Raw genomic sequence first — 27,986 nt, 5'->3', positions numbered from 1 at the left:
GGAGAGTGCGGGAACACGAGCGTGTTTTACTACCGGGATTCACAGATCTGAGGACAGCACACACCGGTGAAGACGCCACAGCACCGCGGAGCGTGGCCGGGTGGTGCTGGTGACCGCAGTGCAGAGACAGGGACAGAGCCCTTGTATCCCACAGCTGCACGTCGTGAAGGGGGTGGGGACAGGGAAACAGGCGGGGGTGGGCGCAGCCCAGCCTCGAGTTCCGGGAGAAGATTGCATAGCGCGTTAGAACTCTGACCTTTCCTTTTCCCACCCTGCCCTGGGCGACCTCGGTGTCTGCCCAGCACCTGGGCGAGTCGGGTCCCACCACCTCCTGTCAGGCCTTCTGCCCTCCCCTCCAGGGCCGCATTTCTGGATGGGGACAGGGCCAGGTCTGGGGCGGCAGGGAGGGCCTGCGGAAGAGCTGTGGTCCTGGGGCTGGACCCCAGGCAGCCTGAGAAGGGTCCTGCTCCTCACACACCCCTCCCCCGGCTAAGGGTTTTTGCTGAAAGGGCCCCGGAAACGTGACCCTGAGGCCACAGCTCCTCTCCTGGAGAGCCTGGAGGCCACGGCCATGTGGACGGTGGGGCTGGAGGGGTAGTGGGTTGCCAGGGCCCTGCAGCCTCAGCCGTGTCCTCAGATCCGGATGTGGAATGTGCTGGAAAGAGAAAAAGGGCAAGAGAGGGTGAGAGGCCCTGGGCTGGGCAGGTGAAGTCCCCCAGGGAAAGCCAACCAGGCCCCGGGCCCAGCCCTGGACGGTCCCTCAGGGAACCCTGCAGAGGGTGCAATTGGTCACCACAGAGGGAAGGAACACTGGGAGGGGCAGCTGTCTCCAGGGCTTCCGGCCCCCCAGGCATTACCTAAGGGCCCCCCATGGGATTCTGGCCCTGCGGGGTACACGGCCAGTCACACACCGAAGGGAGCTGGGCCTTGCACGTCACCTCCTGCCTGCTGGCCTACACACCACTGCTCCTGAACAGCGAGTGACGGGGCCCCGAGGGGCCCCACAAGGCCAGACGCCGAGCTGCAGCCCCGCCCAGGCCTGCCCAGGCCCGCCCCCGCGTGGCGGCACCTGAGAAAGTCAGGGGCCTTGGCAATCATGTCCTCAAAGTCCGCGAAGCCCAGCTTGCCGTCGCCATCCAGGTCAGCCTCCTCGATGACCTTGTCGCACACGAGCACCACCTCGTCCTCGTCCAGCTCCGACTTGGTGAGCTTGGCCAGGGTCAGCTCCAGGTCCTCCTTGCAGATGAAGTTGTCAGTGTTGAAGTCTGTGGGCGGGAGGGTGGCCGTGCTGGAGCCGGCGCTGGGTCAGCCCGGGGACGCAGGGGTCCCGCCCTACGTTACCTCTCCCACCCAGCTGGTCGCATGGATACGTCCACCAGCCTCTGACGCCCCAAAGCATCTCTGGGGACACTGGATCCTTGTCCCCAGCTGAAAGGGACCACGTAGGCTCACCCACAGGCATAGCTTAAACACCCACATTCATGGCACCCACAAAAACCCACAATGACTGTGTGTACATAACAACATCCTAAAACAGTGCAAAAAGTCCACATCTGAGGCTCCCTGGGAACTTTGGGCTCAGGTCAAATGGCCCTTCTGGCCTTACCCACAGTGGACCCTGTGTTCCCTCTGGACGTCTAGAGCTAAGGGAGCCAAGGCCAGAAAGGCCATGTGATTGAATCGAGCTGCGGGGACTCTGGTTCGGGCCATTTGACTCCGAGACCTGCATCTTCTGAACTGCACCATGTTGCCTCGAGCAGGCTGAGTCAGACACGAGAGGGCAGGAGGCTCAGAAGCCCCTTAGACAGACCCCACCGCCAGCCTGTGTGCGTCTGGAGCAGAACACACGGTTTGGTTCCACCTGGCAAAAGGCACCACTGCCCCAAAGCACGGCAAAACGGTTCTGAGGACTGAGCCACGCGTACATAGTCTCATCATGGGGAACTCTAACTCTCCTCTTACCACTTTCAACCCAACCACCAGATGTTTGCATATGCTGTTTCTTCCACCTGGGGTGCCCTTCCCAGCAACCCCCTGGTCACCCTGTAAGTCTCAGCTCAAACGTCCCTTCCCAGCAGGGGGCCTTCTAGACATAAGGGTCCCCCTCACTGAGCTCCTCCTGCCCCCTGGCCAAACTCTGACAGTAACCGTAGCGACAAAGACCAGAGCTGCCAATGTGAACATTGCATGATTTTTCTCATTTAAATTTCAAAACAAGGCCGGGCGCGGTGGCTCACGCCTGTAATCCTAGGACTCTGGGAGGCCGAGGTGGGCGGATCGTTTGAGCTCAGGAGTTCGAGACCAGCCTGAGCAAGAGCGAGACCCCATCTCTACTAAAAATAGAAAGAAATTATATGGACAACTAAAATATATATAGAAAAAATAAGCCGGGCATGGTGGTGCATGCCTGTAATCCCAGCTACTCGGGAGGCTGAGGCAGTAGGATCGCTTGAGCCCAGGAGTTTGAGGTTGCTGTGAGCTAGGCTGACGCCACGGCACTCACTCTAGCCCGGGCAACAAAGCGAGACTCTGTCTCAAAAAAAAAAAAATTTCAAAACAAGCCTATCAGGTAGGTACAGCCGGGATTCCCACCACGCACATGGAGAAACACAGAGGGGGCAAGGGCGAGCAACCTGCCTGAGGTCACACCCCTGGGCAGTGCTGGACACCGGGGCCCAAGCTCTTGGCCTGATGCCACCGTCTCTGCACTCGCCTGGGAGTGACTCCGGGCAGGCACCAGCTGGGCCTCGTCTCTGCCCTTGAGTGAGACGCAGTGGGCACTCCAGAAGGATGCGCTGGCTGGCTGGGCTCCTCTGACCATGTTATATGAGGAAACTGACACCCAGAGGGGGTGATCCTTGCTACAGATGAGAGCCCGAGACCCCAGGGCAGGAAGGGAACCACAGGTACCCCTTCTCGTGCTCCTGAGCCTGACCAGCCCCCGTGCTCTGAAAGTCCCCCTCGCACAGACAGCAGCCTCCCCAGGAGCAACGCCGCAGGGTCTGAGACAGGTGGGATGTGGGTGGAATTTGAGCAGCTTTTCACGTGAACCACATGGGCAGAGTGTGGAGGGTAGACAGGCAGGTACTGTCTTTCCGATACGCAAGCACACGTGGGTGCTCGGCTGTAAACCACAGTCCTCTGAAATAAACGTGACACCTAGAAAAGGAAAGGCCCCCACAGGCCCTGCTGCCTTGGGGTCCAGCGGCTGATGGACGGTGCTGAGGACAGGAGGCTTGCCCTGGACTCCTCTCGTCCAGGATGGGTCCCAGCCCTTTCCTGGGCCTCAGTGTCCCCAGGTGGGGACTGTCTGAGGATCTGACACCAGTGCCCGGGGCCTGTCAGGCCACACAGTGGGTGGAGCTCCGAGGGTGTGATGTTTTCCGCCTCCGACGGTGGGACGATCACGAGTCCTGTCCTGGTTCGTGAGCGCCTGCTCCCTCTGGTGGCAGCTGAGACGGTGGGACCAAGGGCTGGGCTGGGGGAACAGGGCGGGGAGCCGGCCTCCCAGCCCACCCGCCATCACGCCCGCATCCTCCTGTCTCCTCCATTTCACACTTCAAAGCTACCGAGGGATCTTTCTAGAACACAGAGCCGCCCTTCCCCACCTGAAACCTGAGCTCTTTGGTGGGTTCCTCACAGCCTGGCCCTGTCCAGACGCAAACGGCCCCTGCCCCACCACGTCCAAATCCCTCCCAGCTCACCCAGCCGGGCACTTCCTCACCGCCGTCCCCAGGCCCCGCCCCCTGCCAGGTCCGCCAGCCCACATCTCCAATCCGCCAGCCCTCGCCGTCCCCCAGGCCCCGCCCCCCGCCAGCCCGCGCCGTCCCCCAGGCCCCGCCCACCCGCCAGCCCGCGCCGTCCCCATGCCCCGCCCCCTGCCAGGTCCGCCCGCCCACATCTCCAACCCGCCGGCCCTCGCCGTCCCCCAGGCCCCGCCCCCCGCCAGCCCGCGCCGTCCCCAGGCCCCGCCCCCTGCCAGGCCCGCCCGCCCACATCTCCAACCCGCCGGCCCTCGCCGTCCCCCAGGCCCCGCCCACCCGCCAGCCCGCGCCGTCCCCAGGCCCCGCCCCCTGCCAGGCCCGCCCGCCCACATCTCCAACCCGCCGGCCCGCGCCGTCCCCCAGGCCCCGCCCACCCGCCAGCCCGCGCCGTCCCCAGGTCCCGCCCCCTGCCAGGCCCGCCCGCCCACATCGCCAACCCGCCGGCCCGCGCCGTCCCCCAGGCCCCGCCCACCCGCCAGCCCGCGCCGTCCCCAGGTCCCGCCCCCTGCCAGGCCCGCCCGCCCACAGCTCCAACCCACCAGTCCGCGCCGTCCCCCAGGCCCCGCCCCCAGCCAGCCCGCGCCGTCCCCAGGCCCCGCCCCCTGCCAGGCCCGCCCGCCCACAGCTCCAACCCGCCAGTCCGCGCCGTCCCCCAGGCCCCGCCCCCCCGCCAGCCCACATCTCCAATCCGCCAGCCCTCGCCGTCCCCCAGGCCCCGCCCACCCGCCAGCCCGCGCCGTCCCCAGGCCCCGCCCCCTGCCAGGCCAGCCCGCCCACAGCTCCAACCCGCCGGCCCGCGCCGTCCCCAGGCCCCGCCCAGATGTCCCCGCCTGTGGATCCCCCCACGCGGACCACCCCATCCCTCCTCTGCTCTCAGGGTCCCGCAGAGGCCCCTCAGGCACTCTCCAGAGACAGGTCGGCCTTGCCGTTCTCGTGTCCCCAGCGTCCCCCAGGCGCTCGGCGCCAGGCCCCGCCCCGCCCGGTACCGTAGATCTTGAAGGCGTAGTTGGCCTTGAGCTCCCGCGGGGCCGACTCGCACAGCACGGAAAACATGTCCACAAAGTCGTTGAAGGTGAGGTTTCCCTCGCCATCCTCAGAAAAAGCCTCCACGATCCTTTCTTTGAAGGGATTCTCCTGCAGAAACAACTGCCGCAATCACCATGGGTGTGGGGCACGCGGGGGACCCCAGAGCCAGGCTGCCGGCAGCTCACGTGACCTCGGACGAGGAGCCTAATCCCGCTGAGCCTCTGTTTCCCCATCTGTAAAATGGGAGTAACAGCACCTACTCAATCGGGCCGTGAGAGGACTAAATGAGCGACAGTACGGAAGGCGGTGGCACACGCCAGAGCTCAGCAAGTGTTCTGCTGGGTCACGTCACGCGGCGGACACGGGCACAGCAAGGTGGGCACGGCCACCATGTGCTGCCTCGTCCAGGCAGGAGCACGGACTGGTCCCCCTGTCCAGAGGAGCCCACGGAGGCGCTGCCTCGATGTGGCTGTGTAGGGCTCTGTCCCCAACAAGCAGCGACCACAGCCCAGGGCCAGGGCAGCCCTCCGCTCAGGCCGCCAGGCCAGGGTCGCCGCTGGTGGAGGGAGGCCCCCAAGGGCGGGAGGAGTGGGCCAAGGCAAAGGGCAAGAGCCGGCCAGGCCCAGGCCTGCATCCTTCTGCTCCTACGGGTTCCCCAATTCTGGACCTCCCGGGTGCTGCCTCCCACCGACTCTTTCCTGGGGCCCACGCCATGGGGGCCGCCTCTCCTGCAGGCCCCTCACCCCCGCTGGCTGGCACTTGGCCGGCCCCACCCCCAGCCCTCTCCAGGCCAGGCTGGCTGCTTGTCCACGGCTGAGCCCGGGCTCCCGTTTCTCAGGACGGAGGCCACAAGCAGGGGGCAGGCCTCAAGCGGATGCCATGCGGCACTCTGACCCCACCTTCCAGCCACACACCCCGCCTCCAGCGACGGGCTATTTGCAGAGCCCTGCAGCAATCGGGACTTGCACACCAAATGCCTTCTTGATGCTGGAGCGCACTTTCCACATTACGGGTGAGGAACTCATGCAATGAAACGTTCGAATATGCATGTGCTCTGGGGACCAGCGCACCAGCCTCCCCTGGAGGCTTGTTAGGAAAACAATCTTGACCCTACCTAAGACACGCTGCACCTGAATCTGAGTGCAGATGAGGAAACTGAGGCACAGAGCGGTTCAACGATCTGCCCAGGGCCGGACGGCCACACAGGGTGGAGCCAGGCTCAGCCCAGACCCAGGAGCCTCTGCTACCTGTCCAGAGGTGCAGACCCCCCGGCCCCCGGCCCAGCCACCGCCCTGCCCGCTGCAGAGGCCTCGGCGCACCCGAAGCTCCGGCATCTGGATGATGAGGCTCATCGGCACGTGGACGATAGGGCTCTTCCGGTAGTCCATGGGGACGAGGTTGGGGGCCAGCTCGTAGAACCGTGCGTGGAGCCTACAGGGAAGCAGAGGAAAAGCACTGGAAGGGCACCACCCCGAGCCCCCGCAGACCGATGCCGTCCCGCCTGGGCCTCTGCCTCTGCAGACCCACCCACGCCAGGGCCGGGTGAGGGCCCACGGGAGGCCATCTGCTCTGCCCACAGGGGTGGGTCTTGGGAGGGCTGTGGGATCTGCCCAGACCCCTGTGCTGATGGCCTGACTGTGTCCAGGCCGTCCCTGTGTCCACCACACACATACGCACACACACCACCACCCCCTGTCCCCACCCCTGGGGCCTGCACGCAGAGCATTTTATTCTTGTCCCTTTGGGCTCTCATGGGGTCTTCCATGCTCCAGGCACTGCGCTAAGCACCTGATTTAATCCTCTCCCATCACCATGCAGAGAGAAGCCTCAGGACCCCTGTTTACAGCTCAGCAAACCGAGGCTGAAGACATTTCGAGTGCTGTGTCCAAGGTCACACACCAGGAAGTGCTGAGGGCCACGTCTGGAACCAGGCCAGGCCGTCCAGAGCAGAAACTCTCAGCCACCCTCCTGTTCCACTCCTGGGGTCCATCCAAGCCCGGCCCCACTACCCCCAGCTTGGGCCGAGGACGGGGCCTCTGCAAGTGCTCTCTGCAGCCCTCACATCCCCGGGAAGCCCCTGCGAACAGGCCACCCACACTTCTCTCTAGCTGGAGGCCATCGGGAGGGACCCAGCCTGCTGCCTGGGCGTGGCCCTCCTCGCTGATGGGTCAGGTCCCCAGCTCCTGTCCCATCCTCCTGACACAGGCCCGTCTCCACGTGCTGCAGGACCCGCAAGGGTGTGAGGCATCCTGGCGTCTCATTTGGAAGCCCCTCCCCCTCCCCATTATTCAGTCCTCCTCTGTCCTGTGTCCCCACGTCCAGGTCCTGCCATCCCAGAGAACAGCCCTCCATCCCAAGACAGGCACAGAGTGTGTTCAGATGAAACTGTGTCCAAAAAGTGCTGCCGGAGGAGGAGGACAAGCATCAGGGGCCTTGCCTAGGGGTCAGGGCAGGTTAGCTGCCTGAGGTGAGGCCCAGGAGGCCCAAGATGATCCCGCATCTTCTGGGCCCAGGCCTGCCCTCCTACCCCGAAAGCCAGCGTCTTCCTCTAAGTGGCCAGACCCAGTGACACAGCCCCAACTTAACAGGCCCTTCAGCACAGGCCCCCAAGCCTCCTGCAGGTCCCCTGCGTTCCCGGGGTCCTGCTGCCTAGCCCTCCCCACAGGACACCTGGCTACTCCCCCGGCTCACACAGGTAGCGGCACCAGCACCTGGTTAGCAAGAGCTCACTCTGTGCAGGCCCTGGGCTGATCCTCTGTGTGGATCACTTTACTCACTTTAATCCCCAAACCACCCTGAGAGGTAGATACTAGTCTCCCATTTTTCAGGCGGGGAAACAGGCTCAAGGGCTAAGTGCCTGCCCCAGCTTACGTAGCCAGTAAGTGGCGGGCACAGGACGTGAACCCAGGACCTCGGGATTCTAACTGCGTGGCTCCTCCCTACAGGTCAAGCCCCCCTGGTGAGCGTCTCGTCGCCTGGTTCAGAGCCCGCCCAGGGCAAGTGAAAAGAGCGTGCCACAGGCCCCTTCCCAGTCACACGTCCCTGTGAGAGGCCCGATGGCCTGGAGACCCAGACAGAGGGAAAATCCCCAAACCTGTGTTTTGGAGAGGAGGCAGATGGCAGATGGCAGGATCAAGCTGGGACTATCCACTCGGGGTCCCTCGGGGACTTTCTTTGCTCCTATTTCCTATGTTGAGGAAAAGTCTGCCCTTTCTTACACTTTCTCTAAATATGGAACCACGACTTATGTTTCACAATTCGTGCATCTACCTGGTTACCTGTTCTTTTGACAGATCCACTGTTTCCAACTCTTGCATTTCCCAGTAACCTTGACCCCCCACTCTACCTGCTGGGTGTGATGTTGGGGCGCTGCTGGGGTTGGCGTGTACCTCCAAAGTTATATGGTGTGGCTGCAGCAGGAGCCTGAAGCTGTAATAAGCACAGCAGTACAGAACAGACACCGGCACTGACAAGGACGGCCAGTGGAAGAGGCAGACCCAGACACAGACGAGAATCAGCCCATGATAAACAGCATTTAAATCAGTGGGGAAGGCCGGGCGTGGTGGCTCACGCCTGTGATCCCAGCACCCTGGGAGGCCGAGGCAGGAGCATCGCTTGAGCTGAGGAGTTCAAGCCCAGCCTAAGCAAGAGGGAGACCCCGTCTCTACAAAATAGAAAAATTAGCCGGGTGACATGGTGTGTGCCTGCGATCCCAGCTACTCGGTTGCTGTGAGCGAGGCTGACGCCACGGCACTCTACTCAGGGCAACAGAGTGAGACTCTGTCTCAAAAAAATAAAGAAATACATTTTAAAAAATAATAAATAAAATTAGTGTGGAAAAAATGGATTCTCCTGAAAGACACAGACCAGTGGGCCACATTCATGCCTGGCTTTCACATAGTATTTTTAAATAATTAAATTAAATTCAATGAATTAAAATTTAGCTTTTACTTGCCAGCATTTACAAATTAAAAGATTTTACATTATAAACTTGGATTTCCTGACCAAGCTGGGCCTGGATTCCCCAGGCAACAAGCAGCTGGGGCTGAGGAGCAGCCGTGTCCGCAGGTCCCCGTGCTGCAGAGCGGCCCCTGGCCCGACAGCTCCGCTTCTCTGCAGTGCATCTGGGCTCTCCAGGCAGCTGCGTTTCGGACCCATGGGTCGTTGTAAGAGCAATGGGAGCAAAGATCAAAGTCTTCAAAATGTCCATGCCTTTGGTCTGGAAATCTCCTAGAGATCTACGCTGAGCAATAATCGCAGACGCGCGCAGTTTTGTGACAGTGCCACAAGCATGTCCACCGCAGTGCTAATGACAATGGTGAAAGGCTGGAGACCTACACGTCCCACTAAATGAATTCGGGCACAGCCACTAAATGCAGCCACTTAAAACATGACAGGATGTCTGCCAATACTGAAAGCTGTCACAGTGTAAGTGAAAAAAGCAGAATGCACAGTACGATCCCACTTTTAAAAAGCTTGGGGACATTTATCCACCTACGACTGAGAGGAAGGCTGGTCACTAAAATGATACTAGGTGATTATCTTGGGTGGTGAGATGGTAGTAAGACAACTCTTTTTCTTTTTTCTATTTTTTTTTCTTTAATTTTTAAAAGTTGAGCAGCTGGGCGCAGTGACTCATGCCTATAATCCCAGCGGTTTGGGAGGCTGAGGCGGAGGATCGCTCGAGCCCAGGAGTTCAAGACCCGTCTGGCAATATAGCGAGACTCCATCTCTATTAAAAAAACAGTTGTGATAAAATGTATCATCTTAACCGTTGAAAGTTTTTTAAAATTGTGGTAAAATGCACACGACATAAGATTCACCGTCCTAACCATGTTTAAGGGCCGAGCTCAGTGGCAGTAGGCACAGTCACACTGTGGTCCACCGTCCATGTCCAGACATCTCTTCCTCTGGCACAACAGAAACTCTGTACTCGTTACACAGCTGTTCCCCGTGTCCCCTCTTCCCAGCCCCTCGCAACCACCACGCTACTTTCTGTCTCTGTGGATTCGACTACCCCAGGTGTACAAACCTCTCTTCAGGAACACAGGCGTACAGATGTCTTTTCAAGACCCTGCTTTCGATTCTTTCGGGCATATCCCCAGAAGTAGAATTGCTGGGTCATATGGTGATTTTATTTTCAATTTTTTGAGGATCCATCATACTGTTTTCCATAGCTTGCTTGCTTTTTTCTTTTCTTTTCTTTTTTTTTTTTTGAGACAGAGTCTTGCTCTGTTACCCGGGCTAGAGTACCGTGGGGTCAGCCTAGCTCACAGCAGCCTCCAACTTATGCACTCAAGCGATCCTCCTGCCTCAGCCTCCTGAGTAGCTGGGACTACAGGTGTGCGCCACCTCGCCTGGCTAATTCTTTCTATTTTTAGTTGTCTGGCTAGTTCTTTCTATATTTAGTAGAGACAGGGTCTCACTCTTGCTGAGGCTGGTCTCGAACTCCTGACCTCAAGCGATCCTCCTGCCTCGGCCTCCCAGAGTGCTAGGATTACAGGTGTGAGCCACCGCGCCCGGCCTGTTTTCCATAGCTTTGCTATCTAATTTTTACAACATGCCTAAGGAAAAACCATCTCAAGCATATTACAAAACACCAGGATCTGAGTTTTTTGATAAACACATACAAAAGAAAAATACTGGCACAACATACACCAACAGATTAACAGTCATTATTTCTTGATGGTCAGGATTACAGGTGTTTTTTGTCTTCTCTTAACTGGATTCATTTCTAATTTTTCTACACTCACCATGTATATGACAAAAAGTTAAAAGTAATTAAAATAGATTACACACAGTGTTTAAAAGGTAGGAAAATAATAAAGTAACAAATAGGCAAACACCTTGGGGTGCTGGCTGCCGGCTGGGTCAGCCTCTCTCTCTGCTGAGGGGACAAGGACTCCCGCTGCATTTACCTAGGAGACGCCCTAACGGGGCGAAGGGACCCACAGAAAGCGGGTGGCTGACGGTGGGGCCCCAGGGGCGGCTGCCGCTGGGCTCAGTGAGCAGCAAGGGCAGCGTCCGTCCGGGAGCAGCTGGACCTGCCTGGGCGGGCAGGGCGGAGGGAAGGAGGGGGGAACGGCAGGGGGTTATCGAGACTCAGTTTCACTTCCCGAGGCTGCCAGAGAGCTGGGCCCCGAGCTGCAGGGAAAACCTCCTGCTCAGGTTTCCTCCTGGCCATGAGGGGTGGGGCGCAGCACGGAGGGACGGTCGGGAGGGCCGCAGACCCGCGGGGCCTGGGTCCCGCCAGCCTGGCTCTGCTGCGGCCTCAGGTGTGCGGCCTGGCCCTGAGGCCTGGACGGTGCGGAGGGCTCACCTGGCAGGGGCGGTCGGTCGCGCCACCTCCCCTGGAGCCCGGAGAGAAGGCTGCAGAAAAGGGGCTGAAACTGGAATCGTGCTACTGTGGCTACGCTTGGTCCCCCCAGGGACCACCCCGCCTTGTCTCACACCCTCCCCGAGGGTGGACGGGGCAACAAAACTCTAAGCAGCCGTGTTGTGTTTACCGAGACTGTCCCCCGCCCTCCCAGTCACAGTGAGCACTGTCATTCCCACGCTGCGGATGTGGCACCAGACACAGAAGGTGCTGCACCACGGGGACGAGACCCCAGAGACACTCTGTCCTCTGCCCACTCCCCACAGGACCACGTGGCAGAAAAAGCCCGAGGTCCAGTCCCCTGGGTCCCCAGTGAGCGCTAACCCAGGCATGGGCGGACGGCCAGCGGCGGGACAGGCAGAGGGGGCTCGACAAGGGTATCCAGCCGCCCGGAGGGTCCTTCACCCCTCGTGGGAGCTCAGGCCCGGCCTCTGCTCTGGTGCTGAGCTGAGAGCCTGGGGCCACAGGCCAGGGCTGGGGGAGCCAGGGTACCCTCCGCAGTCCCCTCACCTGCCTGGAGTCCCTCGTTTGGAAAGGGTCAGGGATACCCCCAAAGGCCTATCACATCAGACCCAAGTCCTGGCCTGGCCTTTGAGCCACTCTCCCCTCGTCCCCTGGCCGGTGACCCGGCTGCTCTCAGCAAGAACACGGAGGCTGGAGCTGAGGGGAAGCAGGCCTGTGCCCTTGTCGCTGCTGCTCCCCAGCCTGGAAGGTTCTCCCCTGGCCAACCCCACCTGTCCTTCACCCACGTACTCTTCAAGCACTCGCTGGCGGCTGACAGGCGCCATGCCCGATGTCCGTCCCGCCTGAGGGCGGGTCCAGTGGGGAGCCGCGCACCGGAGCCCACCAGCCCACAGAGCCCCGGACCACCTGTCAGAGCAGCCGGCTGAGTGCTGGCGTGGCAGGAGTTAGGGGCCACAAAGGAGATGCCCCCGGAGCTGGGTCTGGAAGGGTGCACAGCAGTGCCGGGCAGAGGAGGGGACGAAGGGCACTCCAGGCAGTGGGGACAGCCAGCCCCAAGGCGGGGGGCAAGGGGCTTTTTGCCAGGATGGAAACAGTCGTGGGCCTCAGAAGACAAGCAGCTTGGCTTGGTGTCTGCAAAGGTGGGGGACGGGGTGTGCGGAGCTCCCTGGCGAGGCTCAAACGAGGACTCGCGCCAAGAACTGTCAACGGTGAGAGGAGCGCAAGACGCCAGGGCCGACGGCTGTGTTGGCGCCGTCCCGAGAGCTGCCCTGTCCAAACGAGGACCTCACCTGCCAGTTCGCCCAAGCTGTGGCCCAAATCTCACTCACCAAACACCACACCTGCTGTTAGTGCCGCTCAGCAACGCTATGAGGGCAGGTGTCACTGTTCCCACTTTACAGAGGACCGTGAGGCTCGGGGACGGTCCAACACGCGCCCAAGGCCACAGAGCTGGGAAGGGGGAGCCCAGCCCAGGCCACCGACAACAGCCTCTCTGAGTGGTGGGGTGGGGTGTTCGCTGCCCACGCGGAGGACAGGTGGCCGTGGCAGCCGGGGCAGAGGAAAGGTCGAGTGGCACTGCCCGTCCCAGCAGAGTGGTCTGGGCGGTGACAAAGTGCATCACAGATCTAGTCCCGGCCTGTCCATCGGGAAAGTGACCCCGAGACTTTGCCGGCTTTTAGAGCCACCCGATAGCCCAGGCAGAGGGGCCGGCACGGCCGTGGGGCAGGTTTCCCAGCATCCTGTGCTTCCTGCTCCCATCTGGCCCTGGGGATCCGAGACCACCAGAGCCCTTTGTCTTCCTCATCCACGTCCACCCCCAGGCCCCCAGGAGAGGGGCTGTCCTGGGAAGGAAGGAGACCCCAGGGGGCGGGCGGTGGGCGTGCCCTGACTTGCAGGCGTCCAGGAGTGGAAGGACAGCAAAGCTGGAGCCAGACGGCCCTTCGGGGCCCCCAGTGTAACAGGCGGGGACTCTGCTGTGGCAGCCCCAGGACGCAGTGAGACAGCAAGGGACCTGCAGCCAGCGGCCGGGGCTTCGACCCTTGGGTGTGTGACTTCGGCCACGTTGCTGAGCCACACGGGGCTTTAAAATGGGGTTAAAAGGATTCTCTCGTCACCAGGTCACAGCGAGGACCTAAACAGGTGCCCGAAACCGCCCACCCCAGAGGCCCCCATGCAGTGAGGGATGCTCCGTCCCTGGCAGAAGGGTCCGGGCCCCGGGGGGGCGGGGGGGGAGCTCTCAAGTCCACACAGCAGCCCAGGGGGACGCCGCGGCCCCAACGTGGCCCCTGACGAGGCCGAGGCTCTTCCCCGGCTCTGCCAGCACAGCAGCCCTCGCGGGGGCCCAGCCCGGCAGGGCGAACAGGAAGCCACACTTACTTGAGGATGTCCTTCTTGTTGAAGAAGGTGCAGTCCTGTGGAGGGAAAGCACACACAGCTGGCTGTGCAGGTCGGGGCTCCTTCCTTCCTCAGAGCCCTCAATGCCACGGGGCCCCGCGGGCGCAGCCCCGGACGGGGGCAGGAGAGGCCCTGCTGCCCCTCCCCACCCCGCTGCCTGGGGCTGGGCGACGCCAGTGGGCCCAGAAAATGCAGCCCGGAGGCTGTGTCCGTGCGCGCTGGGCTGGGGAGGGGAGTGCACGGGCAGAGGTGCGCACTGGGCACACGCTTGGGAGGGAGGCGGAGAGCTCACAGGCCGACAGGGCTGGCTGGAGGGCCAGGGGCACCCTGTGGGACGGCGGGGAGCAGGGGCACCCCCCATGGGACGGCGGGGAGCAGGGGCGCCCCCCGTGGGACGGCGGGGAGCAGGGGCGCCCCCCGTGGGACGGCGGGGAGCAGGGGCGCCCCCCGTGGGACGGCGGGGAGCAGGGGCGCCCCCCGTGGGACGGCGGGGAGCAGGGGCGCCCCCGTGGGATGGCGGGGAGCAGGGGCACCCCTGTGGGACGGCAGGGAGGTGGCTGGGAGACAACTCCAGAGTGAGGACCCACAGGGCCGCGCCAGGCAGCTGCAGGAGGCAGCGTCCACACTGCAGCCCTGAGAACGGTGGTCGTGGGGCCGTGTGGTGTGTGTCCCAGGAGGCCGCGGGCTGCAGCCCCGTGCTCAGCGGCTGCGAGTCCCACGCACAGAGACCAGGGAAGCAGCGGCGTTACCTGGTGTCTGAGCCACAGACGAGGCCCCTGGTGCCGGGAGAAGGAGGGTGGGCAGGGAGGGGCAGTGGCGTGGGGACAGAGGTGAGGCTGGAGGCTGCCAGGGGGCCGCAGGTGGGCATTCCTCGGGGAGGGGCGGCACCGGGCTCCTTCCTGACTTTTCCTCTCAGGGGTCCTGTCTGCTGCGGCTTGGCTGCCGAGGTGCCAAGCCCGGAGGCCGTGACAACGGCTGCTGCGCCAGGCCTCGGCGAGAAGCACGGAGGTGGAGAGGACCCAGGGCTCAGCAGCACGCTCAGCTGTGAGGGGCTTCTGTGCTTCTGCCCGCTGTTCAGCTGCCCCACCTCTGCCCACCAGCCCGGCACAGGAAGAAGCCTCGTAGGCCCTGCGGAGCCCAGAGCCCAGAGCCCGCGGGGCCGTGGGGCTGAACGCCGACCAGAGCCTGTGGGGCCGTGGGGCGGAACGCTGACCAGAGCCTGTGGGGCCGTGGGGCCGTGGGGCTGAATGCTGACCAGAGCCCGTGGGGCCGTGGGGCGGAACGCTGACCAGAGCCTGTGGGGCCGTGGGGCGGAACGCTGACCAGAGCCTGTGGGGCCGTGGGGCCGTGGGGCTGAATGCTGACCAGAGCCCGCGGGGCCGAACGCCGACCAGAGCCCGTGGGGCCGTGGGGCTGAACGCCGACCAGAGCCTGTGGGGCCGTGGGGCTGAATGCTGACCAGAGCCTGTGGGGCCGTGGGGCCGTGGGGCTGAATGCTGACCAGAGCCCGCGGGGCCGAACGCCGACCAGAGCCCGTGGGGCCGTGGGGCCGAACGCTGACCGGAGCCCGCAGGGCCGTGGGGCTGAACGCTGACCAGAGCCCGCGGGGCCATGGGGCCGAACGCTGACCAGAGCCCGTGGGGCCGAACGCTGACCGGAGCCCGCGGGGCCATGGGGCCAAACGCTGACCAGAGCTGCCGCTGACGAGGGCGATGGCCACAGCCAGGCCCGCCCTGGGCGAGACCTGAAGCTGCCGGCCACCAGCACAGCCGGACTGCGAGCTGAGGAGGGCCAGGGAGAGGACGCCCACAGGCTGCTCACAGCACCTAGGCTCTCGGGTGGGCACCGTGGGAGAGCCGAAGTGGGGAGAGCTGGTGGGAGTTTCCGGGCCCCATTTGGCCTGACAAGTCTGTGCCCTAAGTCACCGGCTGCTCTGTGGGACTTAGACGAAGGACCCCAGGCTGCCTTGCCCTTCTTGGAAACGCAGGGGCTTCTCCTGGGGGGCAGACTTTGCTGTTGACAGTGGCTCCTCTGCAGGAGCCAGGAAAGGCCTAGGCTGGGGAGGCGGCCCTCCGCTCCGCACCCAGCGTGGAGGGAAACCCCTGCCCAGGACTCAGACAGGCTGCGGACCACGTGGGCCGACCCCTCAGCAGACCCCGGAAACCTGGCGCAGGCGGCCACGGCAGCCCGCGGAGCCTCACCGGCGCAGACCTCCCTCCTGCCCAGCGCCGTTGCCACGGTCTGAGGGCCCCGTAGAAGGGTCGGGCCCCCCAACTAGCTTAGAGGGGGCTGCCAACAGAGCTGGGGATGCGGAGGGGTCCTTGCCCCCCTCCCTCTCCTCTCTCCCATCTCCTGGGTTGGAAAGGAAGTCCCCAGGTCCTGCCCTGAGGGTTCTACTCGCAGAGGACGCAAAAGCTTCCCCCGTGGCCCGGCTCCCGCCTCACGGCTACCTGCAGCTCTGCATCAGCGGTGCGTAAGGTGTGGCTCCCGGCCCGGCAGCGCCGGCCCCACTGGGCACTTGGCGGCAATGCAGATTCTCAGGCTCTACTCCGGATCCACTGAATTGTTATACGAACGCCAGGGGTGGGGCCCAGGAATGTGCGTTTTAAAAAGCCCTCCCAGTGACGCTGACACACGCTGAAGTGTGAGATGTCTGCTCCAGAGCAGAATCACCGGGCGCTGTTGAAAATACCCCTGCCCCCCCCCCCCCCCCGCAGACCCCCGACCCATGAAACGGGAATCCCTGAGGATGGACCCGAGCACCAGGGGCTTTCAAAGCCACTCAGGGCCAGGTGCAGTGGCTCATGCCTGTAATCCCAGAACTTCGGGAGGCCAAGGCGGGAGGATCCCTTGAACCTACGTGTTTGAGACCAGCCGGGGCAACACAGTGAGACCCTGTCTCTACAAAAAATGTCAAACTTCGCAAGGCCTGGTGGCACACACTTGTAGTCCCAGCTACTTGGGAGGCTGAGGCAGGAGGACTGCTTGAGCCCAGGAGTTCAAGGTTATAGTGAGCTATGACCAGGCCACTGCAGTGTAGCCTGGGCAACAGGGCAAGACTCTGTCTCTAAAAAAATTAAAAATTTAAACCATTTTTTTAAAAAGCCACTCAAGTTCCAATGTGCAGTCCGGGCCGAGAACCACATCACAGCCACTGTATGATCCACGCACGTGGCACCTGGGGCTCTGAGTGTCCAGTTTTATTCAACCCTCATGACTAGCCTGTGGGGCAGGCCTTATCTCCCCATTCCACAGATGGGGAAACTGAGACTCAGCGAAGTTTAACAGCTTGCCCTAAGCTGTGCATGCAGCCCAGGAGGGCTGGGAGTGGAACTCAGGCCCGTGAGCGTCCTGACCCTGCCCGTGACAAGAGCGGGAGTCCCCCCGCGACCGCCGTGCACCGCCCGCTCCACGTCCCGCACCTGGCACTGCGGAGTGAGTGGCGTTTTGCACGCACCTCCCAAGGCAGCTGTGTCACCCTCTCGGTGCCCGCAGGCTGCCTCCCTGAGGGATCGCCTCGCTTGGCCTGGCCTTTCCCCTCCTCCTCACCATGAGGGGGGCTGTTTCTTGGCGCCAGCATCGCTGAGGAAGCTGCCGTGGACCTGCTCGCCCACTGACGTGTTGCTTTTCCTCTCGCGGACCCGTTTCCCTGGGACTCGGCCCCCAGAGGCAGCTCACAGGGGACGAACACGGCAGGTTCCCTGAAAGCTTCTCAGGGCCCGGGCGGCCTGGCACGGAGGCAGGGAAAAGGTCTGGGGTCAGATTCAAACCCAGTCTTGCTTCAGACCCGCAGGCACGTCATCCTCCTTTCTGAGCCTCAGTTTCCGCATCTATAAAATGGGATTCAGGGCCCGTGTGAGGAGCCGGCGGGATCAGGGACAGGAAGCCCATGTGCCACAGCGGACAGCAGTTCTGTCCCCGCTTAGTGCAAGGCCCAGAGGCACCTGCCCAGGGTCTGCAGCTGCCCCCACGCCGGGGCCGCCCCGCGAGGACCCGCCCGCCCCTCCACGCTCAGCTGCCCAGGGAGCTCCAGCCACACGTCTGCAGGACTCCTCCCTCGTGCTCCTCTGACGGCAAACGACCCCATCGCTGCTCGGCGCCTGACAGGCCGCAGGGACACAGGGACAGGTGTTCAGGCCAAGGTCCCACTCAGGTCAGGGTCTTGACGAGTGGGAGGGGACCCGGCCCAGGAGAGGGGGCCCTCAGGGCTTTGGCAGCAGAAAACAGGACAGGCTGGGCCTCTACAGTAGGAGCCCAGATGTCCTTCCGGTCAAGGCTTGAGGCCTGCCTCCAGGCCGACTCCAGCCACGCTCCCACCTGGAGTCCCCCCCCCCTCCAGCGGGTCCACGTCCTCTGCACCCTCCACAGCTCAACTCGAGGGCTGCGGCTCCAGGCGGCCTCCCTGCCTCCCCTGTCCCGCACGCCTTGTCCGCCTGTGCCGGCGTCAGGAGCCGAGCCACAGCCCTCCCAGCGGGAGCAGCAGCGGCTCTCCGTCCCGCTCTGCCGGCTCAGGCCTCGGCACTGCCCAGCTGCCCACCCCAGGGCTCGCGGTCAGGTGCCAGGGTGATCTCAGTGATCTCAGCAGACCCCCACAAGAGCCCTGCGACGTGAGCACAGCTGGGTTAGGGTTATTCCCATTGTAGAGGTGGAGACGTTGAGGCCCAGAGGGGACAGTTGCTTGTACGGCCACAGCCTCCAGTGCCCAGCTGACCTGAACCGAGGACTTCAGAATCCTGTCTGGCATTCTTTGCCCTTACAGACCCACGCGAGTATCTGTCCACTCATTCACCTGACACCATCCTCCAAGTGCCTCTACTGTGCCAGAGCCGGGGCTGCACAGGAAGGGACGGAGTGTACAGAGAGTGGCACGCCAGGGGGACGAGGGACGTGTGTGCTGTGGGCCCACTGAGGACTCCCAGCCGCATGGGCTTGGGGAAAGAGTCAGGGAGCCCTGGCCAAAGAGGTGAGGCCTGGCCTGGGCAGAGATGGGCCAGACGAGGCTCGCGAGCAGTGAGGGGCGGGCACCCGGAGAACAAGCCAGGGGTGAGCGTGTGCCTGGCTAGAAGCCCTTCAGCGTGCTTGGAATTTGGGGTGCAAAAGGCAAAGAAGTGAGAAATGAGGCTGGAGGCTGGCTGAGCCCAGACGAGGCTGGGGTGAGCCTGGACGCCACTCAGGCCGTCGTCCCAAGACTCCACGGAATTACCGGGAGAGGAGGGGTCATACCTGTGTTTTAGAAAGTTCTGTCCCATCCTTTGACCCTGCGCTGCTGCCGCTGCTCCAGGGTCCCTATCTTATGGACAACTGCCTAGCACCTCCCACCGCAACAGGGGACTGGGCCGCTCTGTCCACGGATTATTCTTACAGAGAAAAAATTGTTTTGCAATAGTGATGAATATTGTGTCTGTAGAAATAAATGGAAGGAAAGAAGGAAGGGAGGGAGGGAGGCAGGGAAAAAGAGAGAAGGAGGAAAGAAGGAAGAGAGAGGAAGAGTGAGACCGAGGGGCTGTGCAAAAGAGTGTGGGTGCTGGAGGGGGACAGAACGGAGGGCGAGGCAGGAGGCAGTGAGACCTGCAGCGCCTGGGAGACTGAGGAGGCCTGGCCTGGGGGGACAGAGGACGGGATCTCCAGGTGAGACACAAAAGAGGTTCAGTCACAGGACGTGTTGTTAACTGAACAGGGGCTGAGGGTGAGCAGAGAGCTGGAACGGCCGGAGGGGCCGCGGTGGGCTCTGGGCAAGGCTGTGCGCCCTGGCCGGGTGTAGAGGGTCGGGGGTGGAGGTGCAACGCAGAGGAGTGTTCTGGGCGGGAGGTTGAACTCTGAGAGTCACTAGCATCTGCGGATGCCCTGCCTCGGGAAGGGAAGACTGCTAGGCTGGGAAGTCCCATGAAACCCCAAGGGTCACTTGGGCAGGCGGTGCTGTACCTCAGGGTCACCCCCACCTGGCCCTGGTTGGTACCTGGCTGGCCGAGAGCCAGAACGAAGGAGACGTGGAGTTCTCAGGTTTCGCAGCTCTCATTTCTCCCCCTGGCCGGGCTCTGGCCAAGGATCAGAACCGAACGCTGGGACTGGCTCCAACACGTAACCCAACGCCAGGCTGAGCTGAGAGGGAACCCAGGCTCCCCACCCCACAGAGCCATCCTCACTTCTGGGCATGGTCTGCCTGCTTGTCTGTGCCGCCTGCAAGCCTTTATCCAAGCGGTCCCCTCCACCTGGAACGCCTCCTTCCGGGCCCTGCTGGGCAAAAGCCCACCTATCTCCCAAGGGCCTGCTCAAGCGCCGCGCTGTTTCTGAACCTCCCAGTCAGAGCAGAAGCACACGACCCTCCCCGCTGGCCTCCCAGCGCCCGCCGTGCCTGGCCCTAGAACACACTCCCCTCCGGCCTCTGTCAGGGCCGCCCGGGGGTGAGAGTCTGTCTCACTGGACCTGAGCGTCTTGGTGAGAAGGAGCACACACGGCCCGGCCCAGCCCACTCCTGACCACAGGAGCGAGCCTTGTTCTCAAGATCCAAACTCCTGGCCGGGCGCGGTGGCTCACGCCTGTAATCCTAGCACTCTGGGAGGCCGAGGCGGGTGGATTGCTCAAGGTCAGGAGTTCGAGACCAGCCTGAGCGAGACCCCGTCTCTACTAAAAATAGAAAGACATTATATGGACACCTAAAAAAAAAAATCTATATAGAAAAAAATTAGCCGGGCATAGTGGCGCATGCCTGTAGTCCCAGCTACTCGGGAGGCTGAGGCAGTAGGATCGCTTGAGCCCAGGAGTTTGAGGTTGCTGTGAGCTAAGCTGACGCCACGGCACTCACTCTAGCCTGGGCAACAAAGTGAGACTCTGTCTCAACAAAAAAAAAAAAAAAAAAAAAAAGATCCAAACTCCTGTGTGAGCCCTGATTGCTGAGAACACCAAATGGCTCCTCAGCCTCTGTTTGCTCTTCTGTAAAATGGGACCAATAATCCCCCTCAGTGCGATAATGAAATGAGTTGATGTCTAGAGGGCGTGAACTACTGTGCCTGGAACACAGCAGGCGCTCCCTGCACGTGCCTCCCCTCTTCCCGCCCAGGGCCCCGCAGAGGGGTCTGAGCAATCCGTGTCACGACGACCAGGGCTTCCAGGAGGAGAAGGGGCCCTTGCTTTACCCTCAGGCACACCAGAGGACGCACACCTCGGGCCTGCTGTGCTTCGCAGCCACAGCCAGCGCTCACAGGGGCCACTGGCACCCGCAGAGACCCTGCTGGTGTTCTCTCCCAGCCACACAGGTGACAGCGCGGTCCTGCCCCCCACGGGGGAAGTCAGGGAGGGGCATCAGACTTGGGCCCTGAAGGATGGGAGAGATCCCCTGGAGAGGGGGGAGCGGCACCCCAGGGCCAGGCAGCAGCATGGCAAGGGCAGGGAGGGAGGATGAGCCCGGGGCAGGGGCTGCAGACTGTGGGGAGGTGGCCGCAGTGCAGAGGGCAGGGCAGGAGGACGGAGGCTGCAGAGGTGGGCCGGGCACCAGGCCGGGCTGTGGGCGAGCGAGGGGGTTGGCCTTCACTTGCACCACACGGACGTTCTTACACGTGTGGGGGGCATGCGGACGCCAGATCTGGACAGCTGCTTCTGGAAGCAGGAAACCTAGAAGGGTCTAAGCTCGCGGCTGGGGAGGCCGGCAAGAGCTTGGAGAGGTGGCCATGTAGGGCTGGTACCTGACTTGCCTTGTTGCTCCAGTTACTTCCAATTGGGGTCAGAGGGAGAGACAACAAACAAACAAGACGCCCCCAACTGAAGACCGCATGTGCGGACGGATGCGCCGCTCCCGGCCCGGATGGGACCTCGGCGCCCTTTTCTGCTTTACCGAGACTCGCTCTCGGGGCTGTTTCCCGAGATGTGTCGGGTGGGGAGGGGGGCGGTCCTGGCCCAGCCCAATGTACTGACTCCCCGTGCCAGGGCGGGTTTCGGCCCGGGCGGGTCGGGGAGGTTCGGGGCCGGTCCGGGGCGGGGAGTGGGAAGACGGGGTCGCCGGAGTGAGCTGCGCCCCAGAGAATCCTGCACCTGGAAAGCGCTCTCGTTCTCCGGGTGGGGAAACTGAGGCTTGGCGAGGGGGAGTCATCAGCCCCCGGTCACGCTGCGAGCTGGAGGCAGAGACAGGGTCTGACCCCGTGACCTCCTTTCCGGAGGCCCCGGCAAGAGCCGGGAAAGAGCGCGAGGGGTGCGGGGCGCCGCTCGGGCCGGGTGCGCAGGCTCACCTGGTAGTTGTCCAGCTGCTCTTCGGTGAAGATGGTTTGCTTGTTCCCCATGGTGGCCGCCGCGCTGTCGCTCGCCCGCCCGCCCGGGCGTCGCCTCCCCTCAGCGGCCGCCGGAGCCCGGAGCCCGCGGCCCTCGCCACCCCGCGGCGGGCAGCGCCTCGCGGCCGGTCCGCCGCCTCGCCCCGCGCGCCCGCTGCTCGCCCCGAGGCCGCGCGGAGGCTCGGGGGCGGGACGCGACCTGTGCGCCGGCGACTCCGCCCCGCGGCGGGAGGAGGGCGGGCGCGTCGCGCGCGGGGCTGCCGGGACTTCCGGCCGCGCGGGCGGGGGCGGCCGTGGGCGCGCGGCGTGGGGCGCCGGGACTTCCGGCCGCGCGGGCTGAGGCGGCCGTGGGCGCGCGGCGTGGGCCCGCCGGGACTTCCGGCCGCGCGGGCGGAGGCGGCCGTGGGCGCGCGGCGTGGGGCGCCGGGACTTCCGGCCGCGCGGCGTGGGCGTGGCGCCCTCATCGCGGGGCGGCGGCGAGGAGCGGGCGGAGAGCCCGGACTGTGAGGGCGGCGGTCTGGCCGGCCGGCTCTGCCGTCGTCTCCCGTCGCGACAGGAGCGACCTCTCCCCCTGGGCCCCTCCCTCCGGCGGCCCCCCAGCGTGTCTGACCTTTGACCGCCCGCGCGGGGCGTCTCGGGCCCTCCGGGCTCCTCGGGAGCGGACAGGATTTGCTCGGCTTGCTTGGCGTCCTAGGACAGGGACGTGAGGTGTGAGAGCATTAGAGGACGTGGCTGTGTCTGGAGACGGGACAGAAGCCGAGACGTCTCTGCGCTTTTGCGCACATGCCGTTGTTAGGGAGGCGGAACTTGACCTCTGCCCTCCGAGGGAGTCTGGCTGGCCCGAGGGTTAATTTGGGGTAAAACATCAACAGGAGAACAGCGCACAGGTCTGTCGGAAACGAGAGTCACCCGACACGGAAGCCGTCGAGGAAATGCAGCCGCAGAGAGCCGGGGAAACGGGATACCCCTGCCCCGGGCTGCGGAAAGTAGCTGAAACACACGCGGAGGCTCAAGGGTAAGAATTACTCTGACAGAGTCGCACAGAACTCGCGGGGTCTCGGCCGCTCGTCCCGCATGAAGAGACTGTTCCTTTCCTCCTGGTGCAGGGCCGGCGGCGCGCACGAGGGCATTGCATCGCCTGTTTTTAAGGGGAAAACGGGGATCTGGAGTGTCCTTTTTCCATCTGCTGTTTTCCGAGTGCCCTGAATGCTCCGGGGACCAGGCAGCGCATGTGGGGCGGTGTGTCGTGAACGCCGTCGCCGTCGCCGTCGCCGTCGCCGTCGCCGCCCAGCGCGTGGAGCCGGTGCAGCCGCCGCCCAGTACCGAGGGGTCGGCCTGCGCAGGGCTGCCTCCGACCGGCCGGTTCCGTGGGTGTTAGCTCCATTGTGCGGGGAGGAAACGGGCTGAGACAGGTTCGGTGGCGGCCGGGGCGCCACCGCTGGAAAGGAACGGAACCTGGGGTGGGCCGGGCGCCGGCTCAGCCCACCGCTCCGCACCTGCCGGCGGGCTTTGATGAGAAGGGCAGGACTTTATGCTTGAAACCTTACGGTTTCTTTCTTGGGATTGTGGTTCTGAAACCACTGGGGCGGATGCGTCCTCCGAGCTTTTGATTTAGTGCGTCTGCGGTGGCCAAGCAAGTGTCTAAGGTTCCCAGGCACTGCGGGCACTGCCGGCCCTGGGACCACACTTGGAGAACCGTTGCTTAGGCTGGAGGTTGTGGGTTCTGACAGGAGCAGGGGTCCAAGTTTGGCAGGTGATCCCTGCGGCTTTTATGACTGTTTGGGGTTTTCCGACTTGATTTTGCCGCCCTCTGGTGAGAGCAGCAGCCAAACAGATAGATATGCCACCCTGTTGAAATCACAAGGGTCCTCAGAGGCACAATCAGTTGCTATTGGATGGGCAGGAAGCAGCTGGTTAGCCGAGGGGATTGTTGATCAGCCTTCGGAGGCCACCTCACCCTCTCTCCTTCATTGTGGACACGTGGATGCAATAGGGGGCAGGGAGTTAGCTACGCTCCCGCAAAGAGGTTTTTTCTTTTCCCATCAGGTCTCTAAGTTGACCACGCCTGTTTGCAGGGAGTTAGCTACGCTCCCGCAAAGAGGTTTTTTTTCCTTCCGATCAGGTCTCTCAGGCAGGAGTCATCGCAAAAGATGAAAAAAATAGTAGGAAACAGAAATAAAAGTAAAATAATGATGATAATACACAGAGCCAAAGATATAGTTTATAAAGTAAAGGTGTATGAAAATAGATAAAGGAGGGTATCCGGATGGATATATTTCTTCCCACATAAAATATATCCCCCACTGAAACTCCACACAGGTATTATATAGGGTACATACAGGCTCCCATTTGCATACTAACAGGCAGTTTGCTTTAGGGTCAAAGTCTCCTAAAAGGCTACTACAGATCCTTTAACTAACTCTAACTAGGGGAACAATGAGTTATAAAATGCAAACTTCTAAGTTTTATGATAAGGCTATTACTTTAGCAACAGAGACATCTTGGCTCCGGTGATTGTGTTCTTGGGGACAGAGATGATCCCAGAAGTCAACATGGGCTGTGCTTTGTGTTAATTACTTTAACTGCATGGTTCCATCTGGGCCCGGCTTGGGCATTAGCATATCTATCTCATCAGCTCTCATCTCCGAGGGTCTACGCCTGTCAGCTCCGCAACCTTTTGGTTCTAAGGGAGAGGCCTGCCTTGTCTTTCAAAACAGGTGAGGACCCTAGGCCCAGTTTACAGCTGTCTCTTTGAAGTGCAGCTATTACTGACCAACGAGATGCCCTCCTGAGACGAGGCAGCTTTTGAACTAACACATTTATTTTTTCTTTAAGGCAAAGCCTTATTTGACTTCTGAAATCAAATCTTGTCTCCAGAAATACAGGGAGCATTTCTATAACTCAGTATTCTTAGGCTCAACAATAGGGGCCTCAGTATTGGGGGGAAATGGCTGGATACATCTTCAGAAATTCAGAGGATGTGGAATTTTAGAGCAGAGATAGGCACCTTTAAAAGATTTAATCTGCACTTCCCCTTTCTCCCATGTTGGAGTTGAGAAAACTGAAGCCCTTTCCAAAGCACATAAGCGCTATTACAAAGGTTTACCTTCTTCCCATCTTAGGTTCTACGTTTCCCATGAACAGGCCAGAATTCCGTGTATCCCGATCCTGCTCTGGTACATTCTGATATAACTGCTCACATGCTGCGTGGTCTGGGTAGGGTGAGGGGGGTGAGGGGTATGGCCCAGATAAGACCAGTGGGGTCCTTTGGAAGAAGTTGACTTGGGTGTTAGAAGAGAAAGCATTTCTCTCCTCTGAGACGGAGAGGTTTTGGCATGAATTATTTCTGGAGCTTCCTGGGGTCAGTTCTGCAGCAGGGAGAACTTGCCAGAGAATGAACATAATGCCACATGTACTCGCCATCCAGTTGGTACTAACTGATCAACACCCAGGTGCTCACATGGTAGTAATATTCTTTGGGTGCCGGTCAGGTGGGTGCGTGAGGGTGGGTAAACTCACAACTAATAGAGACAGAGAGCACTGTATGGGGGAAGGGCACGCTTCTAACCCTGGCTTGGGTGAAGCAAAGGCATTACAGGTAACCAAAATGTTTGTATCCCCTAATATTCTGAAATTAAAAAAAAAGAAAAGTAGAGGATTGCTACTTAAATTATGTTACATCCATACAACAAAGCTGTATGCAGGCATCAAAATGATATTGTGGAATACTACTTAACAACTTAAAAAACATGTTAATAATTGGTTGTTAAGCGACAACAAGCTATAAAATAGTATGTATAGCAGTCTTCCATAAAGAAAGGAAAAAAGGGCCGGGCGCGGTGGCTCACGCCTGTAATCCTAGCACTCTGGGAGGCCGAGGTGGGCGGATCGTTTGAGCTCAGGAGTTCGAGACCAGCCTGAGCAAGAGCGAGACCCCATCTCTACTAAAAATAGAAAGAAATTATATGGACAGCTAAAAATATATATAGAAAAAATTAGCCGGGCATGGTGGTGCATGCCTGTAGTCCCAGCTACTCGGGAGGCTGAGGCAGTAGGATCGCTTAAGCCCAGGAGTTTGAGGTTGCTGTGAGCTAAACTGACGCCACGGCACTCACTCTAGCCCGGGCAACAGAGCGAAACTCTGTCTCAAAAAAAAAAAAAAAAAAAAGAAAGGAAAAAAGGAAGGAAAAACATCAATGTTAATAGTAGTTTATGTTGGATAGTAGAAATTTGGGTGATTTTTAAAAATTTGCTTTGCTTTTTATAATTATCTGTATTTCTTACAACTATGCAATTTTGTATTAACTGTAATTTTGAAGCTATTTTTAAAGGAACAATAAATTGTCCAAGTATCTCAATCAATTAAAAAAAGAAAGAAAGAAAGAAACAGAGCTAAGAGATAAAAAGAGAATGATTTCATTTGAGGTCCTGGATTCATCCATGCCTGAAACCTTTAAATTTTTTGTTATATAAAGTAAAAATTTCTCTGCTTAGGCCAAGTTGCTCAAGTTGCAAATGGCAGAAAACTAACTCGAAATCCAGATAGATAAAATTCCTTCAAGCTACAGCTCAAGCTCCACCTCTCCCAGGAAGACTTCCCTGACTACTTTAACCTCAGGGTTCCGTATTTCTACTGAACTTAGATTGTATGTTTGTATCAGACAGAGTCAAGGCAGGAAACAAAAGTCACCCAGGATGGTTCAAATGTAGAGACTATGATAAAGGGACAACCTATAAAGTTGCGGATAGGGCAAAAAAATCTAATAAGAAACATGGCGCCCAGAGACTAGCAACAGGCTGTTCCATCGCTAGGGATGAAGACATAAGGGGAGGAATCACGTTCCTGGAGGGCAGTGAGAGCTTGAAACATCAGGGAGGGATTATACAATAGCAGCTGCGGTCCTGGAAGAGTTAACCACTGAGAGAAACATGGATCTCAAGCAGGAATGGAGAATGGCAAAGAAACACCTTAACTTCTCTCCTTCTGCCCCGTATCTCCTGACAATGCATCTTGTTATTAAAACCACATAGAAAGGCAGAGGGAAGAAAGCCCAGGTGCTGCTGTCTGCAATAACAGGTGTCTGAGCACAGAACAGGTTCTAACCTGTCCTGTGGAAGGGTGGAAACTGAATTCAGGGGTGTGGGGGTGACAAAGGACATGCACAGCATGTTGGGGTCTCACTTCCCAGTTTGGTTGGGAATAATTAGTGTACTTCCCAAGGTCTTATAGGGCCAGTGATTTTGTCCCAAAGATCGAATCTATGGTAGGAAGAACAGGCATTGCCCAAGGAGAAGTTTGCAGGGCACCTGGTGTCTCCATTTCCCTAGCCAGCGTGTAGGAAGAGTTACTTACAGACTCTGATAATGGACCCTCATCAGATATATAACGTGCCTCTGTGGGTTGTCATCTTACTTTCTTGGTGGTGTGTTTGGATTCCCAGAAGTCTTTAATTTTGAGGAAATTTTTCTTTACTTGCTGTGCTTATGGTGTCAGATCTAAGAAACCATTGTTATCTCCATGTTTTCGTCTAGAGTTTGTGTTTTTATCTCTTACATTTAGGGCTTTGGACCATTTTTAGTTAAATGTTTCTGTGTGGTGTGATGTAAGGGTACAGTTTCATTCATGTGCCTGTGGATAGTTCTCTAACGTCACTTGTCGAATTTAACGACCTCAGGCCTTGTTTACAATCACTTGACCGTAAAGGTATGGAATTCTTTCTGGACTCTCAGTTCAATTCCGTTGGTCTATATGTCTACCCTCATGCAGGTATCACTCTGTTTTGGTTGCTGCTGCTTTGTAGTAAGGGTTAAGATTTAAAATTGAGAAGTGTGAGCCTCCAAGTGTGTCTTTGTGTTTCAAGAAGATTTTGTTTATTTGTGTTTCCTTAAAATTCCATTTGAATGTTAGGATCAGTTTGCCCATTTCTGCCAAAAGGCCGTTTTGGATTTTTGTAGGAATTGCATTGAATTTGAGAACACTTTGTGTAGTATGGCCATCTTCAAACACATTCAGTCTCCAGTCCATGAACGTGGAATGTCTTTACATTTATTTAGATTTTCTTTAATTTTTTTCAGTAGCATTTTGTAATTTTCCACATACAGGTTTCACCTTGGTTAAGTTTTTTCCTAACTGGATTATTGTCGTTGATGCTATTCAAATGGAATTTATTTCTTAATTTTATTTCCCAGTTGTTGATTACTAGT

The 27,986-nt window shown here is 59.9% G+C and overlaps 1 protein-coding gene across 4 annotated transcripts; it reads right to left on the bottom strand.

Annotated features, from left to right (window-relative positions):
• Positions 1–6: 6 nt before the first annotated feature.
• On the bottom strand, positions 7–22,611 carry CIB2 (calcium and integrin binding family member 2). Of its 4 annotated transcripts, none has more exons than XM_069466525.1 (6): positions 22,393–22,611; positions 13,507–13,541; positions 6,110–6,221; positions 4,751–4,898; positions 1,070–1,265; positions 7–655 (listed from the first exon to the last, which is right to left on the bottom strand). In XM_069466525.1, exons 3-6 carry the CDS (start codon positions 6,176–6,178, stop codon positions 634–636), a joined length of 435 nt encoding a protein of 144 aa, XP_069322626.1. In that variant the 5' UTR covers positions 6,179–6,221; positions 13,507–13,541; positions 22,393–22,611; the 3' UTR covers positions 7–633. The 4 variants fall into 4 exon arrangements, with proteins under 4 accessions (XP_069322626.1, XP_069322623.1, XP_069322624.1 ...); XM_069466522.1 differs by lacking the exon at positions 22,393–22,611 and adding an exon at positions 21,744–22,017; XM_069466523.1 differs by lacking the exons at positions 13,507–13,541; positions 22,393–22,611 and adding an exon at positions 21,744–22,017.
• Positions 22,612–27,986: the final 5,375 nt, after the last annotated feature.

The sequence above is a fragment of the Eulemur rufifrons genome, chromosome 3, assembly GCF_041146395.1.
Source record: "Eulemur rufifrons isolate Redbay chromosome 3, OSU_ERuf_1, whole genome shotgun sequence".
Taxonomy (NCBI): Eukaryota; Metazoa; Chordata; class Mammalia; order Primates; family Lemuridae; genus Eulemur; species Eulemur rufifrons.
The sequence above is the reverse complement of the archived record's forward strand: the minus strand, read 5'-3'. Positions and strand labels throughout refer to the sequence as shown.